This window comes from Boleophthalmus pectinirostris, unplaced genomic scaffold (genome assembly GCF_026225935.1).
Source record: "Boleophthalmus pectinirostris isolate CB_2022bp ecotype Guang Dong unplaced genomic scaffold, ASM2622593v1 HiC_scaffold_4, whole genome shotgun sequence".
In the NCBI taxonomy this organism is placed as follows: domain Eukaryota; kingdom Metazoa; phylum Chordata; class Actinopteri; order Gobiiformes; family Gobiidae; genus Boleophthalmus; species Boleophthalmus pectinirostris.
Genome location: NW_026571353.1, coordinates 28,117,978 through 28,139,122, shown reverse-complemented (window position 1 = coordinate 28,139,122; position 21,145 = coordinate 28,117,978). Strand labels below are relative to the sequence as shown.

The following is a 21,145-nucleotide window of genomic DNA, read 5'->3' as shown; positions in this document are numbered from 1 at the left end:
TCATTGCGTTATTCCATCTTGCATTTAAATAATTATTAGGGATGTAACAATAACCGAAATATCGTGATATCATATCGTCAAAGTCTCACAATAATATCGTGGGCTCTCACAGTATTTCGAATTACAAGCTCCTTTGCTTAAATGCATTGTCTTATAGTAACAACAGCTTATGAACATCGGAAACTCTTATTTCTCTTTATTTATTTGTAAAGGGACAGCACATATTAATACTACTACATAGGTCTCTAAGAACAGTTGATAGTCAAGGTCAGTTAAATATAATCAATCAAAGAACCTGTCCAGGGACGACAGGTGGAAATTAGCACTTATGCTACAACCTGATGTACAGTGCATCTCTCTTGTTAAGGTAAATGCAAAAATTGTGCACTGTCCCTGTCTCAAATAAATAAATAAATGAATATTAAAATGTAAATATGTAAAGAATATAGCCAGCGTGGCTAATTTCCATCTTCAGTCCCTCTGCAGGTTGATGTAAAATCACAGGACAGGGAAAAGTACAGCAACAATCACACAAAAGTACATAAAACCAGCACACTTACTATACATATTAATTTCAAACAGTTCATTTGAATTTCAAAGTCAAGAGTTTAAGAGTTAAACCAACAACTCCTCAGTATAAAAGAAAATGTAATTTGGTTAAATTGATGTAATTTGGTGACATATTTGGCCATTGAACAACCACTGTTTTAAAGCTTTAGAAAATGCTGCCAGTGTTGAAAGTTCTTGTATATGAGCAGACACTGCATTCCATGTTTGAGCTGCTCGATAAGCAAAAGAGAGTTGTCTAGAAGCTCTTTTCCTAAACTGCACAGAGCAGTCACCTCTAGAGCCTGCTCTTTTTGTGCAATTGAACTACATATCCCATGATTCATTTCAGTGCAAACAACATGAAAATATGTTTTTTACTTGAATTCTTGAGATTATGACGGAAATAATTCACACCAAAATCTTGTCAGGGTATTTTAAAAGCAATAAAAGTGTCCTATCTACAATTATATTAGCCTCTCCAAAATATCACAATAAATATTGTACTGTGAGATGCATATCGTGATAATATTGTACCGAGAGATGTGGATATCGTTACATCCCTAATAATTTTATATTACAAGCACAGAGTGGGCCGCCTCTCCACTGATCTAACCTGTAACTTGGCCCAGTGGTATAACCTGCTTATCTCAGTAGATCTGAGTTGGTTTAATGCCGTACTTTGGGTTTTTCCAGGCTTTGCTATTACATCTTCAAGGAAACATGGCAGATCCTCCACTAGAAAAGTTACACAGTGCATCTTTAAAATGAAACTGACTGAACATTCACTATAAAATAAACTGGCAGAGTCACATTCTACCAACTAAACAAGTCATATTTTGTTTTTTCTTTGTCCTGTAGTATCTGGAATCCATTTTCGGGCTGCTCTTTCAGCTTTTGCAGCAGGTGACCGAGTGTGACACCAAAATGCAGGTGCTCCATGTCATCTCCTGTGTCATCGAAAGAGTCAATATTCAGGTACGGCTTTATTTTAGTCTCTCTCTGAGCGAAACCAGGTCAGAGAAATTTTTCAGCTCCAAGAAGTGCAGAAAGGAGAACTGCTTCAAACATAATTACATCGGCGAGGATGAGTCAAACTGCGCTACATTCTCCAGATGAAGTAACATTTTTATAAACGACCAGCTTTATTGATTCGCCATATTCTGACTTCAAATTATCTGTGCTGTAATGTCTGCTCACTACGCAGTTAATGCTACTTTTCTGCTAGTTTTCCACTACTTTTCCACTGCACTTCTTCTCATGAGTCGAATCCATATTATTCTATTTTCTGATCTATGTTATAATGTTTCCTCATCTAAAATATACATGGAGCTGTGTTTGTTTGGATCATTTTCATTTGAATTGCCAATCTCTACTTAACTAATGGTAAAAGCTTGAAAACGACTTGAAAACAATGAGGTAACAACATTATAACATGGCTTAAAACTCACAAGAGTCAATTTTGTGTAATATAGGGCGACATGATTTTTGTTATTTTTGCAGGTCTATTTGCAATATATGTTTAAAAAGTAGGATTCTGTTCTCCTCTGTACACAACTCCAGGAGCATTAATATTTGTGAGAACTCTGAAATATTATCTGATAAATTCATAGAAGAATCCCATGCATTTCAGAACATGTTTGTAGAGGTTTGTTTTGCAGAGGACAAACAATTGTAACCTTTGGGATTTGATCATTGCGTCAACTCAGATGGATTCCTCGTAAGCTCTATATTCACATACATTCTGAGAACCTGACCTTAAATTGCTGGATTTAATTTTGAGAAAAAAAAAGTCCAAAAGCATACAACCACAGCCACACAAATATAGGTTAAAAAATAAGAAATTAGTTAATGTGAGTGTTAACTGTCCTATATTATGCAAAATGAATTCTTGTGAGCTTTTGATCATATTATAATGTATGTAAAAACTAGAGCCCGACCGATATATCGGTTGGCCGATATTATCGGCTGATATGGGCAACTTTAGGCATATCGGCTATCAGCCTGATAGGGGCCGATATTTCACGTGGGCATGTTATACCTCGTTATAAAGCTTAGACTCTCTACATTCTGTTCATTTAATCCAATTTACAGACAGATAAATGTCCTAATATGTGGCTCCACATCAGTATTTATCTACGGAGTCATTTGTCTGTGTGTGTCCGTACTGTCCCTGAACACACCACAGAGTCGCGTCACTCACGTGTGTTTGTTTACACCTGCAGACACAGATCCAAACGCTGAGATTATATTCTTTTTACGGACAATCGGTTTGAGTCTGGATTAAAAGGACATTTATTAGTGCAGATTTGTGATGTGAGGAGGAGCCTGTATGAGCGGTGAGTGTTGGAAATATGTCGACTCTGAAGCTAGTTTTTGTCATTTGTTATGGGTTAGCTGCTGTAGCTCCCGCACATAAACAGACTGTTTTCTATTGGTCTGTTCTAAAGTGACTATATTGGCCGTATATTTGCTCCTGGACCTGCACTGATATGTGCGCACGTATTTATGGCTAAAGGCTAATAGCGCTACTTTCTTTACTAGTTATGGGTCCGTCGCGAACGAAATTACTCTTAGAACCGGCTCTTTGAAGGGAACGACGGGAGCCTGATCCTTATTGGGAGCCGTGTTTTCTCTTTTTCTCACTTTTTTTCTCTTCACGCCGCGTGATTCGTGGTTTGACAGCGGCAGCGGCTCAAAACGAAACTCTGAGAAATTTGCGTGTACGTAGGATTAAAAAAAATAAAAATAAAAAAACGAGCATATTTGACTGTAGTTTAGCAGGAGTCTTTTAAGCCAGTCCTGGGACTCCCAGAGCTTTTAGTCCCTTTCCATGCACACTTCCTCCAGCTCTTCCGAAAAGCGTTTTTTACCACAGGCCAGTCGAGACATATTTTTAATGGCAAATTTAACATCAAAAACAGCTTTGTTAAAACGTTAATCAACTATGAACAGCCTGTATTTTAGTCTTTTACTTTGTTGTCTGTTATCAAGAAACAGAAGGCTAAAAAGCACATCTATTATGACATGAAAGTGCTGGTCAGGAACAAGCCCAAAAAAACTGGCAAGCTACTTTCCAAAAAAGACGCCCGAAGTCGCTATAAAGAAGCAAACTTGGCAACTGTGATTCTGATCTGTCACCCAAATGGTTCTCATCCCCATGCACTGTCACTTTCTATCTCTCCTCGCCAATGGCCTCAGTTAAACCCGCTCTGTCTGTAAAAAGTCCCATTAAATATTCTTACTGGGCTCACGAGGGACTCCAGCCCACGAGGACAGGGGACAGAGCTTAAACGCAACATGATGACAGATCGGACAGGGTTTTTTCCACCCTGTCAGTCACTGAAATGTCATCACAGTCAGGTTAGGGGGACAGTGACAGCCTTGTGCGCTTTTTTAATCTTTCTTTTTTACAGTTCTTTCAGCGTTTTTGCAAGTTCTTGTGTAGGTGTAATTGAGTAAAATAATCCCAAAGTGGGGTTCATGTCCCAGTCTTAGTTTAGGGTTTAAGCAGACAAGTTCAGCACTGACAAGAGAACTTTTACAAGCCTACGTATTCACTCACATGAAAACCAGTTTGTACCATGGACCTTCACCTGCAGAGTTTTGTTAAAGATGCACTATGCAACTTTTTTTAGTGGAAGGTACACCGCCTGCTTGTGTCCATGGAGCTGTTATTGATTTGTGTTCCACATTATGACATTAAACTAATCAATATTATGGAGACAAGTGGGTGATGCTACTACTAGGCCAAGTTTTATATATTATGCATATTTTTCCAAGATACTTTTGATCAGTATAAACACTAGGGACGTAACAATAACCAAAATATCGTGATATCGTATCATCAAAGTTCTCACAGTAATATCATGGACCATCATAATATATCGAATTACAAGTCTATTTGCTTAAATTAAGAGTTATGGTGCAGCAGTAGCTAAGAAAAGACAGAGGGAACTACATAGACCATGATCCTTTGCTCCATTTCAGTGTAGACTACAAGAAGAAATAACAGTTCTAAGCACTTTTAAGTCTTAGTTCTTTGGATTAGAGAGGAAAAAGTAACATATTAACAGTTTTAGCTGTTTAGCCTCCACAAATATCACAATAAATATCGTACCATGAGATGTATATCGTGAAAATATCGTACAGAGAGATTTGGATATTGTTACATCCCTAATTGTGAGCCTCCCCACCATACTGTGAGCTCTCCCACGATATCGCAGTAAATATCGTACCGTGAGGTTCATACCTTGATGGTATTGTATCGTGAAACTTGTATATTTTTACACTCCTAATAAACACCTGTAATTTAATAAATGTAAGACAGATACAGTTAATGCCATACTTTGGAATATTGAAGGCAAAGGAATAACATTTGCAGGCTGATGATGGAGAACCCTCTGCCAGAAAAATTATATAGTGCACCTTTAATGTGTAAAACCTTTCTGTAGTTAAACCAGAAGCTTTAAATCTTATAGTTTGTAGCTCATGATTTAACTCTTTCCCCCATGAAGACGGCATTTGACGACCCTCCCTTGTTTCCTTAATGACGTCTTTTGACACCTCCGCTGTATCACTAAAGACGTGATTTGACGACCATTACAAATGGCTCGGTTTTTCACATGTAATCAGAGGCTGTGATAGGTGGGAGCCACTACAACCCATATATACTAATATATGTATGGGTTGTTCCAAGTAGGCGTCCAAGGGGGTAAGAGTTAAAGTCTGGAAATCTGTCCCCTGTCCCCTGAAATCTGTCCCTATGTCTGCTTGACAAGAGGTTGAAGGATGGGTCAAATATAGAGGACACGTTTCCTGTCTGAGACTCTAAGACGGGGTGTCAAACTCATTTTGGTCCGGGGGCCGTATCCAACCTACTTTGATCCCAAAGGGGCCGGATCAGAAAACTCATGGCATATAAACCCCAAAAATAACAATAAGTTCAAATATTTGTGCAGAGAAATGCAAATCTATTACAGAAATCTTTTTTAATTGATGATCTCTTTCTTATTAGAATATTAGAATATTATGAACAACCTGAAACTTTAAGAAAAATTCAAATTCAACATTTAAAATATTTTAGTAGAAAATGACCCAAGGGCCACATTAAAGGTCTTGGAGGGCCGGATCTGGCCCCCGGGCCTTATGTTTGACACCTGTGCTCTAAGACTTTGCTTGTGTTCTCGGAGATGTCATTGTTTTTGCCTGAAATCTTACACAATATGGCATTAAAGTTATCCCCATGGAGAGAACCAGGTGACGACAGCAGTCCAAGTTACAGGTCAGAACTGTGGAGAAGTGAGCCCATTTGCAGGTATTTCCAAAGTATTTTTTAGCTATAAAAACACTCTGTTATTTGAGGCAAAGCAAAACACGTCCATGGAGAAGAACAGATTATAGACTCCCCACTAGAAAAGTTACATACCACATCTCTAAAGTTTGCAAACACAAATGCGATTTTGTCAAAGCGCTTGGATCAAAGGGTTGTATATTTCTTGTTTATCAACTGTATTTTTATTTTGTGTTTTTCAGATCCGACCGTACGTGGGCTGTCTAGTGCAATACTTACCTTTGCTGTGGAAACAGTCTGAAGAACACAACATGCTCCGATGTGCCATTCTCACCACTCTCATTCACCTAGTTAAGGTACTGAACTAACAGTGAAAACTTATACACTATATATTCAGCTCTTTCCCATTAGCAGTATTTGCATAGACAAAAGAACAGACTTTGCAATTATAGCTTTTGCTTGTTCTTGCGTCTTATTGCAGACATTTTCAATCTGTGCTGTAAGTAATTTCATGTCTCATCACACAATTTTACTTGGTTTAAAGCTTTAAATTTTAGTGCCTTCAAACAGATTTCTTCAGGATTCCTGTTCCTACACTATCACTCAAAAGTTTGGACACATCTTCGTTTATAGGGTCCATATTATGATATTTTCTGATCTATGATATAATGTTGTTTCCTCATCAAAAACATACCTTGTGCTGTGTTTCGCTGAGTTCTTCCCTCAAACAGAAAACACTCCACTACACACTTTCACTAGAATAATTTGGATCATTTCTGCACAGGAATTGCCGATCTCTACTGAACAAAAAGTAGGTGTTTATTTGAAAAGTACCACTTGGCACAAGGTGGAACAGAGCATTTTGAGTTTTGGAGATGTAGACAGACTAAAAATAAAAGATTACTCAAACATTTGTGAATGAAACGAAACACAACTCCATGTACCGTATTTTCCGGGCTATTAGACGCGCTCTTAAGCCTTTAACCCTATCAAAAAACAACTGCACACCCCGCAATCCAGAGCGCTCCATACACAAATCCACTCGGGTGTCCCAGCCCGACTTCAGTAAACTACAAAGCCACACCACCTGCAGCGCACGCAAACACGCACGGAGCAGACAGCGACTGCGCAGCGAAAAACACCCACAGTCACACTCATCACTCCACGCGGACGAGGAACGGAACGGAGGAACGAACCGAAAAAGCCACACAATGTGCCACACATTGCACTCGCTTTTTCGGTTCGTTCCTCCACTTCTAGCCACAACTGAACAACTGAGTCACTGCGAACACGCCAACAATCCAGCGGTCCCAGACAGCACCCTCCCTACACGCCACAACTGAACAAAGCCGAGAGTCACCGTGAACACGCCAAATAAAGTTCGACTAACCATCGAACTGTTGTGTTTTGTTTAAAGTCCGGTGCGGTTTATTTGTGAAAAAAGTTTGAAAATAGACCATTTAATGACAGTGCGCCTTATGTGCCTAATAGCCCGGAAAATACAGTATGTTTTTGAGGAGGTAACATGGCTTAAAACTCAAGAGTCAATTTTGCGTAATATAAGACTTTTAAAACATAAATATTCAATCAAAGCACAATCACACAATTTATTATTATTGTTTTTTGTTTATTTATTTTGTTTTTATTTTATTTTGGAGATCATAGTTGTGATGAGCAATGTAAAAATAATTGCCTTGATGTATCTGTTGAATACTCCATAATAATGCCATTTATCATTTATCATTTGTGGAAACATCCGAATAAACTTATCATCACAGTGCTTGTCAGTAAAATAAGAATTCCCCCCAGAAAATCACTAGTGTAGACTGTATTCATATTGTTTGGGTCAGTTAAGGGTTGTGGTTTGTTAAAAGGCGGAGGTGGAACTTCAAGGAGAGCGTATATATTTTAGAGAACTTTATGTAGCCAGTCTAAACATCAGTGGCACGGAGTCTACACTTATCATGTGAGTGTGTCAAGGACAGTGGGTATTTTTAGCTTGTTATCTCCTCACTTTGTTTTGTAACTGGTTCATACACTACTGTAACCTCCCTGATACTTCTCAAGGTTATATCCTGCTCTTTTGTGGCATATGCAAATGTTGACTTTTTCTTTAGAGGTCGCCCGGTGAAATAACTCTTAAAATTAACTGTTGAGCAGAATTACAATATGAGAATATGAAAAATGACCCTGTTGATAAATATTGGCAGAAACAATATCCGAGTTAATTCCAGTATTTAAATTAGGGTCCAAAATGTGCTGCTCTCTGCAATAAAACCAGTTTGTTCGTCGATGTCCATGCGCTCTGAAGAATACACAGTCTATATTTTACAAAGAGGTCAAAAACTTATATTTTTTAAGCCATTTAGATGTAAATGAAATAAATTGAAAATGTTTGTTTACGTGTTGATTGATCCATTGACTTGTTAATGCCATTACTTTTTTATTGTTCTCTAAATAATACATTATTTTTTTTCAAGTAAATGACCAAATAAATTGTTTTGATGAGGCATGGGTGGTAAATTGGTTCCAGTATTTGTCGGCAGAGATTAATACCGATGCCGATATTTTTAGACACTGCCCCAACAGGCAAATTAATTAAAATGCAAATAGAACACCGTTATATAGCTGTATGTTACACAAACATGTAACAAATAATTTTAAATGCCTCTAAAATTTAACTTAATTTCAGGGCCTCGCTAAACGTTATCATCCAATCAGATTTGTCTTGTTACAGTGATGCATGTGAAACAAAGGAGCTCATTGGTCACAAGTAAAATAATCTTGAAAAGAAGAAACCACGCTCCTTATCGAAAGTGAAGTTGTAGGTTTCGATCCTGAAACTATTTTGATACGGCTTTGTTACTTTTGTTATTCAACTGAGATAACTTCAACGTCGTTCCTAAAGTATTCTTCGATGCCACTGCCTACAGATCCCGCCTAGAGAAAGAATAACAACAACACAAAAAGGGAATGCTCATCTTCAGATAGTTTCAAGTTGACTTCTGTTGTCCTTTTGTGCGTCGTTTCTTCTCTGTGTCTTTGACGTGTGTTTGGGTTGTTTCAGGGCCTGGGGGCGGAGAGTAAGAACCTCTATCCTTTTCTTCTGCCCGTCATCCAGCTGAGCACCGATGTCTCCCAACCGCCGCATGTCTACCTGTTAGAGGACGGACTGGAGCTGTGGTAAGATCAACTACACTGACACTGATAAATTAAACATGAGGTGCCCAACTTGTATTTTTTATGAAATAGTAAATCAGCGTATTGTAGTAGCAGAACTTTTACTTTTATTCTTCGACCTTTAGGACTCTCATTTTTTTTAAAACATTATTTATTTGGGGTTAGTTCTTCTCTCAAACAGAAAGCACACTGTTCCACCTTGTGATGTCATATGGTAACACAGGAAGTGCTCCACTGTGTTTTTAAACTCCATACACCCTCACTAGAATTTGGATCATTTCAGCCCTGGAATTGCCAATCTCTTCTGAATAAAACGTAAAAAGTAACTGTCTGAGCTTTGAGATGTAAACAGACTAATAATAAAATTTCTCAAGCATGTGTGAATGACATAAAACACAACTCCGGGTATGTTTTTGATGAGCTAACAGCATTTTAACATGGCTAAAGCTCACAAGAGTCAATTTTGTGTAACATAGGACCTTAGGACCTTTAAAGATGTGGCTGCAATTCATAGCCTTACTACTTTGATTTGGGCTATAATGTTTAATTGAGGTGTGGTCTGAGAAAAAACAAACAAACAAACAAACTAGAAGGTAAGGGAATGGTTGACATGGCAATAAATGATTTTTGTTAAGGTGCACTATGTAATTTTTATAATGTAATTGTAACTGCCACTTGCTTGTCTCCATGGAGATGTTACTTTTTCACATGAAATGCTTCACATCGTGGCTTTAAACTCATCTATCTGGCATGTATTAAATTGTGGGGTAAGTTTTCTTGTTGGTAAGATATTTGTTAAGCTTAACAAATATGCAGTCTCAGGTTCACCTTTCCAAAGATCTGACCTGTAACTTAGCCTGGTGGTGTCAAATGCCTAGGGCTGGGTATAATTAAGAAGTTGCCGATACGATACATACATCGATACATAGGCCACAATACAGTACATATCTTGATACAGTGCACTTTGATATGATTCAATAAAAAATAAAGGCTAAATCATGGCTGTGATACTAGACTTTGTTAAACCACTTCTTGTGCAAAGTGAATATGATAAACGTTCATTTTACTCATCAAAACAGTGAAAATGTCAAATGTGTCACATAAATGAGTTTCCTTCCTCTAAAGAAACAACAAAACTGTAGCACTGTAACAAAATAATTTGGTAAAATATACCAAAAAATACTCTTGGCAATATATTGATACAGCAATCCATGATATTGATACTGTATCATAACTAGCGCTGGGTATCATTAAAAAGTTGTCGATACGATACATGCCTCGATACTTAAGCCATGATACGATACACTTTTAGATACAGTACACTTTTGATTCAGTATGATTCGATATGATATATTTCAAATTAATTCAATATGGTTCATTAAAAAACAAAGGCTAAATCATGGCTGTGATACTAAGTCCATTAAGTCTGTGCAAAGTTAAGATGAAAAACGCCCCTTTTACTCATAAAAACTGTGAAAATGTCAACACAACTGTAGCTCTTACACAAAATAATTATTAAAATATACCTAAAAATACTCTCGGCGATATATCAACACAGCAGCCCATGATATCGATACTCTATCATCACATTAAACGATACGATATATACCAATATTTCAGTATTTTTGCACACCCCTAATGGAGATACATATAATTAATGTCAAAAGTAGTGGAACATTCCAGGCAAAGCAATACTGTATCCATGGAGAAAGGCATGGCAGAACCTCCACATAGTTACATAGTGCACCTTTTAAAGACTGGATCTCACAACACTCAGAAAATTAAACTTTTAACTTATTTTTTTTTAAACTTTTCTTCTGCTAGTCAGCTGCATGTCTGTAATGAAAAGAATATCCCCTTGGGGTTGAAGAAAAGCAATTCTGATTCTTGTTCTGATCTGATTCAATTCATGTATACGCAGTTCTCGTTAACTTCCCAGCATAACTGCCCAAGTCATTTTTTAGGTTTTGGGGAAAATTGAAAAGTAAACTTCCTATGTTAATAAGATGACTTTTTTGTTTGGAAAAATCTTTCTGATTGGTCGAGAACAGACTGATAGCCCCCTACAGTACAGAAGCAGCCCGGTATGGAGAGTAGAATGAGACAGAAAACTCAATTTGGCCAAAAAATGACTGTGAGGCAGCGATATTTTACCTTTAAGAAGTAACTAAAGCTTCACCTGTTTATTCAAAAACCTATTGTAAACACAAATCCAGCAGAGTCCTGTTTGATGCAGCAACACATTTTCACCAAGAGTCAGAAATGGTTTACTCCAGACAGAAAGTAATCAGGTCCACCGTGACTGAATGTTGTGGCTACATGCGTGAAAACCTCTATATCAAGAGAAGATGCTGAGGGAGGGTTATACCAGGGCATTTCCCTTGTCACATACAGACTATAACACCATCTGGACCGAAAATCATCTGTCCTTAACTTCCCCAAGAACCTCAAAAGTCTTTGTAACTTCACATATGACTTTTCACTTCTTTCTTTAAATGGGTTAGATGTGGCTTTGACTAATTGAGCACACTGTTTGTTAAAGTACTCCAGAAAGTCTTGCTGTAAACAAGATATTACATCTAAATTAGCGTCTACTTCCTCTCTACTCTGGCAATAAAAATACTTCCTTATTAGATGTAGACAGTACACATCATTCTTGTTTTGACCTCAAGATCTGATTTTACAATACTGCAAGACAACTTTGCTCAAATGTAAAAAATGATATAGTCTCTTTAAGGTCACGACCTCAACCAAAAAGAAAATACCAAAAAAGTATATGTTGCTGCTCATTTCTGTATAATATTCCGCCTCAGACTACAGTCATAGTTCCAACACTTGTAGAGAAATAGAAAGCGCCGGATGAAGTGTAATCCCTTTAAAGATGCAGATTTGGACTGACTCAGACTTGGCGTTTGAAGTGAGATCAGTGGGCGATGGAGCTCCCTCATGCTGCTTTGTTGTTTCAAGCATATGTTTTTTTAAGCCATGTCAGGAATTTGCTGCTATAAAGTGCATCCATACATTTTAATAATAATAATTTACTTAGCAGCACTAGGGTCCTTTAGTCCTTTATTTGTTTATTTGTCCTATATTATACAAAATTGACTCATGTGCGATTTAAGCCATGTTATAATGTTGTTACTTCCCCAAACACAGACCCGGAGTTGTGTTTTGTTTCATTCACACAAGTCTGAGCAATCCTGTGCTAGGATTGAGCAGTAATCAACCTTTATACCGTTAAGCCCTCTCAGGATTTTACCGGGGTATACAGTATTACCATATTACCAAAATGTTTTAGTATGAATTCGGTAGGCTACGAAGCCACACCGCTATATGGTCTGTACATATGACCTGCAGATTCTCTGAAAAGTTTCACATGAACCATCTCCAACGCAGTACACGCAGTTCAGACTCACCATCAGCTGCACATCCTCTGTCGCAGGAAGAACACATATATTCCACTGAGTCGTGTCCTTTAGTCTGACAGAACCTGAACCGCATCAGTGCACAAGGAAAGAGCTGTTTTTATCAGCGCTTTGTAGTTTATGCAAATGAGCCATGTGGTTTTAAGTTTTGTTTCTGTAAAACGTAAACAAATGTACGCCTGAAACCAAAATGCTGCCAAATTGCAGAAGTACTAGCATTTTTGGGGGGGACCAACTCGCTCGCGGCCGGATTTACCATCTTGTCTTGGTCTCCGTTATGAGCGTCACGTGACGACGGAACAAAACTCATCGAACGTCATCTCCCCACGCAGTTAAAAGAACCATTATAGAAACTATTACTTTTAAATTGTGATAGCATTACATTGAAAATACAACCACACATTCGTTTGTGCTGAGCAAACAAATTTAGGTTTCAATAAATTACAATATTATATTAGGTCCTTATGAGCTGCAGATTTTTTTAATGACGATAATGTAACTGCTGCTGTTGCTACTTTATGATACCGTTGAGATACTGTAATACTGTAATTACCGCCCAACCCTAGTCAAAATACGCTTTTCCACCTTGTGATGTCATGAAGTGGTGGCTTTCAAGATAACAGCTAACTTTTATCTTTTACCTTCAGTAGAGATTGACAATTCCATGGTTGAAACCATTGAAATGATTCTAGTGAAGGTGTGTGGAGTTAAAAAACACAGTGGAGCAATTCCTCTATTACCATGACATCACATGGTGGAACAGAGAGTTTTCTGTTTTTCAGGTTAAAAGGTACCTTAATTTGAAAACTCACGCTTCATGAGCCACAATCTGATACGTATCTCAATACAGTGCACTTTCAACTCGATACAGTTTGATAAGATGTATTTCAAACTGATTTAATACGGTTCAGTATAGCACCTTTGTAAATGATCAACGGCATTTTCACATTTAAAAAATACAAAACATTAAAGGCTCTAAATTATGCAAAATGAACCCTGGGATCTTAAAGCCATGTTAGAATGCTGTTACCTCATCAAAAGCATACCCAATTGTGTTTTGTTTCATTCACACGTTCACCTTTATTCATCTTTTATCTTGAAAACTACTGCTTCATGACATCAAAAGGTGGAACAGAGCATTTGGAGACATAGGAGATGTAGGCAGACTAATAATGAAGGATTATGCAAACATGTGTGAATGAAACAAAACACATCTCCAGGTATGTTTTTGATGAGGCAACATCATTATAACATGGCTTAAATCTTGAGTCAATTTTGCGCAATATAGAACCTTTGAACTTTTCTGTTTAATTTTTTTTGTGCAGTAGTATTATGTGTGCTGTTTGGATACATGGTCAGATCATAAACACTCAAAAGTTTGAAGAGCTTTCGCCATACTCCCCCAATAGTCCACTATTTAGGCATCCAAGAATCTCTTTAGTTGACTATAGTGTGGTCACAATACTAAAATTTCAAAGGCTTGATACGTTATACGAATGTTGAAACCACAATGATGGGAAAAAAAGCAACACGTGGACAATAGAATGACATTTTAAGCACAAAATACCGTGATAATGCTTTCTTTAAGTTACCATGTGGTTCTTACTGGTGTTGATAGTATTCAAGATTACTCTAAAACTCAAAAGTTCAAATCAGGTCGTGTTTATGTGATGTTTTTTTCAGTATCGATACTTGTTAAAATTAGTATCTATTTTCAATACTGGTTTTAGTATCGATTAGTATCTGATTTTCGATACTTTTGGCAGTTCTAGCCGACTTCAGCTCTAAACTCTCTACGCGATAAAAGAGAATGAGTTCCTGATTGTCCTCTGCCTTCATCCAGCTCCATAGTGCATCTTCCCCGTCTCCGTCTTGTCTTTTATCCTTCCTCATCGACAATCAACTCCTAAATGTTTGTTTACGCCACGAAGCCAATGTCATTTTCTCTGCTTTTATCTCTGATCAGCTGGAACCCCTCCATCCTCACAGTCTGCCCAGCTCATTTTGTCTCCATTGTGAAGTAGGCAGCACTGCATTCCCTGGCATCGTACCTGAGTAGTTTAGCTTTGGTATTTTCATAGCTATAAGTAAACACACTGTGAGGACATACTTTGTTTACAAGTTTAACACTGTAGGGTTGTATAGTCTACTAAAGAAATTCTTGTTTGACCAAATACATGTCCTGCCGATTGGTTAGTTGACTGAAAAGATGTAATAATTCTACACAGTTAATAGTTGCCCAATTAATCCACACATAGATTTTCTTAACTTAACTTTTACTTTCTTTAATATTCAGGTTTGAGGTTTATTAACATTTTGGATTGACCGAGAACACTATAGTTGTTCAATTATAAAATTAATCCTCATAAATACAACTTACAGCTACAGTGCAGTACTTATTGTATTTATTTTATTAGGTGTGTTTTTCTTGCTCAAAAGTACCTTAAAAAACCTGCATTCTTGGTGTGAGTAAGCTTGCATCTCCACACATCTGACCAGTAAATTAGCCTGGTGTCACTGCCTGCTTTCTCCAGGGAGATTAGGCCCTATTTTGGAAACAAGCACCTGTTGGACTTTGCAGACAAGTTTCGCAATGCCCCTTTAATCTGCCTTTTTACATATAATTCTTCAGCTAACTCACTAACTTCTGCTTTCTGTTATTATCCAGTATAAATACTCTAAATCTAAATAAAATAACTTCTCGACTAGGGCTGGGTATCATTAAGAAGTTGCCGATACGATACGTACCTCAATACATAGGCCACGATATGATACCTATCTCGATACAGTGCACTTTTGGTTCGATACGATATATTTCAAATCGATTTGATAGGGTTCAATAAAAAACAAAAGTTAGATCATGGCTCTGATACTAAAAGTGTTTGTTAAACCACTTCTTGTGTAAAGTTCATCTGAAAAATGTCTATTTTAATCATCAAAACAGTGAAAATGTCAAATGTATTGCATAAAAAAAAGTTTCCTTCCTCTGAACAAACAACAAAACTTTAGTGCTGTAACAAAATAAATAGTGAAAATATACCCCAAAATACTCTTGGCGATATATCGATACAGCAGCCCACAATATCGATACTGTATCATCACATTAAACGATACGATATATCAATATTTTTGCACAACCCTATTGTCAACTAATGCACATTTTGGTTGATTAAGACTAAATGACTAAAGAACTACAGCCCTATTAAAGGTCCTATATTACCTCATCAGAAACACACCTGGAGGTTTGTTTTGTTTCGTTCACACATGTTTGAGTAATCCTTTATTATTAGTTTACGTCTTCAAATGTCAGAATGCTCTGTTTCACCTTGTGATGTCATGAAGTTGTAGTTTTCAAGTCAACAGTCACCTTTTACCTTTTGTTCTATAGAAATAGCTAATTCCAAAGATGAAATGAGCAAAATGTTTCTAGTGAAGGTGTACGGAGTTTACTACACACTTACACAGGGACACACTTACTGTATCACCACATGACATCACAAGGTAGAACAGAGTGTTTTCTCTCTGAGAGAAGAACTCAGCCTAAATATGCAGGGTTTGTGTGTTAAAGATGTATGAATGAAACCAAATACAACTCCAGGTCTGTTTGTGATGATGAAACAATATTATAACATGGATCAGAATATAGTGTATTATGGGCCCTTTAATACACTTTGTCCTGGTCTGTCCCAGTAACACATTTTGAAGTCAGTTATCAATATTTAGAAAAAGTTGTCTCTGCTTATTAACAATTCTGCTGGGCAGTCCTAGAAAACTCTTTTTTAAATTAACTAAAAAGAAAAGCACAACTGTTTGAGTTGTTGCAAAGGCAAACAAATCAAATAATTGGGTGAAGTAATTACAGCTGCTACTGTTAAACCAAACTGAAATTAAATCCAAGGTCCGTTAGCGTTTTCATTGAAGTGTTTCTTTTTTCGTTAAAGTTAATAGCTCCAACATGCACTCGATTTGGTGCAAAAAGCAGCTCTTTAATCACAATTGATCCTAGGATATCATTAGCTGGTAAACACTGAGGACACATCATATTGTCATGAGCCTTTTTGGTTTTATTTATTTTTGAAGAGCTCATTTTGTTTTCTGATTAAATAATTGCCTTGAATAAAAATATTGAAATGTTTTTTATTGTTTACAACTAAATCAGAATTACAAATGGTATCAGTGAACTCAATATTTGTAGCATCACCTGCTTGCCTCTGTGGATATTGGTATATTTAATGTCATACAGTGGAACATGGAGACAAGCAGGTGGCTGGCCCTTTAGAATAAAAGTTACATATAGTGCACCTTTAAATTGTATACAAACTTATTCATGGGTTAAATTGTTTCCATGTTATAATGTTGTTTCTTCATCAAAAACATACCTGAGATAGTTTCTTTCACCTTGTGATGTCATGTGGAAATACAGGAAGTGCCCCAATCTCTATTGAATTGCCCATCTCTACTGAACAAAAGGTAAAAGGGAGCTGTTAACTAGAAAAGTATTGCTTCATGACATCACAAGATGGAACAGAGCATTTTGAGCTTTAGAGATGTAGACAGACTAATAATAAAGCAGTATATTATCTATATTTGAGGAGGTAACGAACATTGTAACATGTCTTAAAGCTCACAAGAGTCAATTCTGTGTAATACTGTATAGGATCTTTAATTATTATGGCAAGTGTCCTAGTTTTTCATAATTCTCAAACCCATATTTAACCCATATAACATGGTTCATCTTGTTAAAGTTTATTGTTTTTAAATGACCCTGATTAAAATGTTCTTTTCTTTCAGTCTATAATCTAGCTGTATGTCCCTTCAGTTTTTCACTATGCTTGTCTTGTATCGTGCCTGGCGGTCTCATCTGTCCCCGTGTCTCTCTGTGACTGTGCAGGTTGGTGACTTTGGAGAACAGCCCTGCCCTCACCCCGGAGCTGCTCAGAATCTTCCAGAACATGCCGGCTCTGCTCGGTAAGCGCACACACCACACCCCTCTGTTCCTCTGGCTCCAGGCTTTGTCCTTGTCAGGCTAATGAAGGAGGCAAACCATGTGTATTGCATTAGAAAGACGAAACAATAGCAACTTTTAAAGGACACATCTTATTTCAATCTTTCATTATTTCAATTTCCCCTAGATTGTTACATCACAGGTAGGGCCTTCTGTGCAAAGGCCATAAATCATTGGCAGACTTGGGCTCAACATGTCTACCATCAAATTGTGTTTGTTACACTTGTGTGTTTATCCAGGCCACATTGGTTAAATTGCTAGTTTTATTTATTTTTTCCTTGGGTTATCATCTTCTGCTGCCAGTAGAGAGCATGTTAACACTAAATCCAAGTAGGAGGAAGCACAACTGATGCACAGTGATATGTATTTTCTATTAATGGACTTGATTTTAATCTCTAAAACATGAAATACTAAAGCAAAGGTACCCAAGAGCATGTTCAAATGACAATGACAATGGAATTGATGCATAATATGATCTACAATACAATGAACAGTGATGATGCAGTATATTGCGCCTGTTTTAGTTAAAATAACAGGATAGTGTCAAAGCTCTTTCTTGTGATGATGTTCATGGCAACTCTCATTGGATACTGCATTTTTCTAGAGTAGAAGTAAGCAAACTCATTTCTTTTATTAAGTAATTTTAGATTAATATTTAAAATGTGCAAATTATAACATAATAATCCACAATGACATATCTTAGATTATAAATTATAGCTATATAGCAAACATAACTACAGTAGTTTAAACAGTTTGCAACCAGATTATCGGACAACAAAATGCTTTCAAATTAGATGTAGACAGCACGCAGCAGATTTATTTTGACCTAAAGAGCTACTTATAAAATACATCTGTTCTGGGGCAAGACAAAAATTGCTCTCATTATGGATACTACCAAATAAAAAACCTTACAAATTGCACTTGGTTTGTTTTTACAGGACTTTCTAGCAGCCGTACGTAAAACAAAGCCTCTTTGTTGCACAACTTAAAGCCCTTTAGACTAACTTTAGAAACAACAAAACGAATGGGAGAACGAATGAAAGTTGAAGTATGGATTGACAAGTTGCACAGTCAGAGCAGTGAACTGTGGCCCGGCCGCGCAGATTACAGATGTGTCCGTAGAGCCTCTCCAGAGCTCGCGCGACGCTGTGACTGCTGCCAGATTGAAAGGAAGTGCTTGGGTGATTTAGCGCAGGCTGGAGGGACAGATGGGCCTCTGGAGGTGTGTGTGCATGTGTGAGAGAGAAGGAGGGAAGATGGGGGAGAGAGAGAGGGGGGCTATTGATTTGGTGCTTCAGATCATAACAAGTCGGTTGGGCTAATATGAACATGACTGGAGTCGGATTGGATGCAGTGTGGAGAGTGCAGACTGGAGCAGGCACTGTGAAAGGGTTTATATTACTGTATTTTACTTAAACATGTGTGGATGAAACAAAACACAACTCCAGTGTGTTTTTTGAGAAGGTAACAACATTATAACACGACTTAAAGCTCACAAGGGTCAATGTTGTGTAATATAAGATGTTTAAAGATGGAAATGTGAAGGGCTAAACACTGACTGAACCTTAGAAGAGCTATGTGTTTATACTGTTGCTTCAGTGAAATCATTTGTGTTTTGTATTATATACTGAGTGTTATGTCTAAATTGCTTGTGTTAGGGTTGTGTAATTAATCAAATTATAATTAGGATTATTGCTGTGATCATTCAGAAAAAAAATGATGTTTACTATTTAGTGCTCTTGAGTGGAAAAGTTGCTGTCTGATTGCACCATTTGACTTGTAGAGCACGTATACAATCTATTGTTGTCAGATACGTCACCGACTTTGATTTAATCTGTTCGTTCTCTTCATTATAGACGCACTGATGCACCACCTTCTCCAAGCAAATAATCATTTGAATAATTTGTATTTCCATTGTGGTTTAAACTGATGTAATAATCACTTTATAATAGAAAGTCCTATCTTAAAGAAATATGCTGGAGAAATCTCAAGGGTTAGGAAATTAATGCCCAGATGCAAGTATTTATTAAAACTGGATACTCATATCAATATAACAGAAAAGTTTTGAGCTTTTCTGTATTATAAACACATAATTAGAAAAATATTTAAAATTTAACTTTTTCCTTGTTAAAAATTACATTGAATTAATAACAAAATATTTGAATATGGAGATCGGAGAGCCTTTATTTTTTTTTAGAACTAGTACTCTATGTTATGTTTGCTAATTCTGTTTATTGGTGTTAAATATCAAGTTTGTTTTTTGTAGAATTTGAAGTTGAAACAGTATTTTTGAACTGTCTTATTTATTTGCATTTTCTAGCAGTTCTTGGTCTCTGTTGTCACGGTGCAATATATTTGTCTGGACTTATCTCGCTCTCTGTTGTTTGAAATACATCATACCAATAAAAACAGCACAATCATACCTTTTTACGCTGATTCCACCTATTCTGACGATATCAGTTTGTGTCTGCACAGTGTACTTGAAGTGTGGTTCTGTATTCCAGTCCAGTCGACATCTCTGGCACTTTTTCATACAAACATCCGGCGGTTCATTTGTTTAGTCCTCGGAGAGAGGAGGAGGGATGTGGATCATTTGGAGGTGCTGGCTGGCTTTGATGTCAGGGTGCCAGGTATGTGGCCTGGACTGCCCGATAAAGAAACATGCTCCATCACTCCAAACTAGAGCAGCAAATTCTCTAATTATAATGTCAAAAGCCCTGCCTCGACTAACTGCTCTGACTAGCTCTGCTCTGTATCTCTGCCTCCACACTCTGAACACTGTGTAGTTATGATGAATGGGGGAATCGCTTTATGCTTGTTTAGGTGTTATATTTTTATGGGGAGAATACATCCTATCTATGTAAATACTCTCATTTAAAGAGCCTTTGTATTTTTCATGTGTTTGAGCAATATTTGTCCCAGAACAGATATACTGCATAAGCAACTTTTGAGCTCAAAATAAGTCTACTGTGTTCTGTCTCCATCTATAATTATTATGAAGTGTTTTATTGTCCACCAAACAGGAAGAGTGTGTTAGCCAGTTGTTATAAACTGCTACATCTGCTCTGTAAAATCCGTGGATAGGATATTGCTGACTTAGAGCTGTCTTGACTTGGTGTAGTGACCATTCATTGGCACTTCAGCGAAAAAATTGCGCCTGCCCAGAAATGATTTTTCCCATAGAGCGCAATGTAATGACAAATTGCTTGTATTCGGCTGACAGGGAACCTACAGCTTTCAAAAATGTCAGATTTGGTGGCGATTTTGACAGTTTTTTTTAGATCATAAACTTTTTCTCAGCTCAAAATCCTACATTGTCTTAAAAAACTGCTTAGCTCTACCTCAGCCCAGTGACCTGAATGAGCGACCATGTTTAGACTCTGGGCCTTGCACTGCCCTGCACTCTGAACACTTCCACTGTGTAGTTATGATGAATGGGAGAAGAAAGAAGTGCGTGGTTAGCATGGTAGTTGCTATAAACTCATCACGGTGAAATATTTAGGATGTGCGAAATGTATAAGGAAAGTTAGGAATAACTTTGGACAAACTGCAAGCTGATTCTGTTTTATAACATTTAAATAAAATCGGCCACAGTGCATTTAATTTTGTCAGCATAAAGCTTTTGTTACTTGTTGACGTATTGACAGCAGGAAAAGAAACCACACCGTTAACCAGACTCTAAAATTAAATGTCTTA

At 37.2% G+C, this 21,145-nt stretch overlaps 1 protein-coding gene across 2 annotated transcripts in view; it reads left to right on the top strand.

Moving 5' to 3' along the window:
* The window catches only part of ipo11 (importin 11), a 280,362-nt gene that overhangs the window by 102,685 nt on the left and 156,532 nt on the right, over positions 1-21,145 (top strand). For both annotated transcript variants that reach the window (XM_055161532.1, XM_020932323.2), the window contains exons 19-22: positions 1,408-1,524; positions 6,082-6,195; positions 8,907-9,022; positions 17,336-17,412. In XM_055161532.1, coding sequence (XP_055017507.1) covers positions 1,408-1,524; positions 6,082-6,195; positions 8,907-9,022; positions 17,336-17,412 — 424 coding nt within the window. The remainder of the gene's footprint in view (positions 1-1,407; positions 1,525-6,081; positions 6,196-8,906; positions 9,023-17,335; positions 17,413-21,145) is intronic.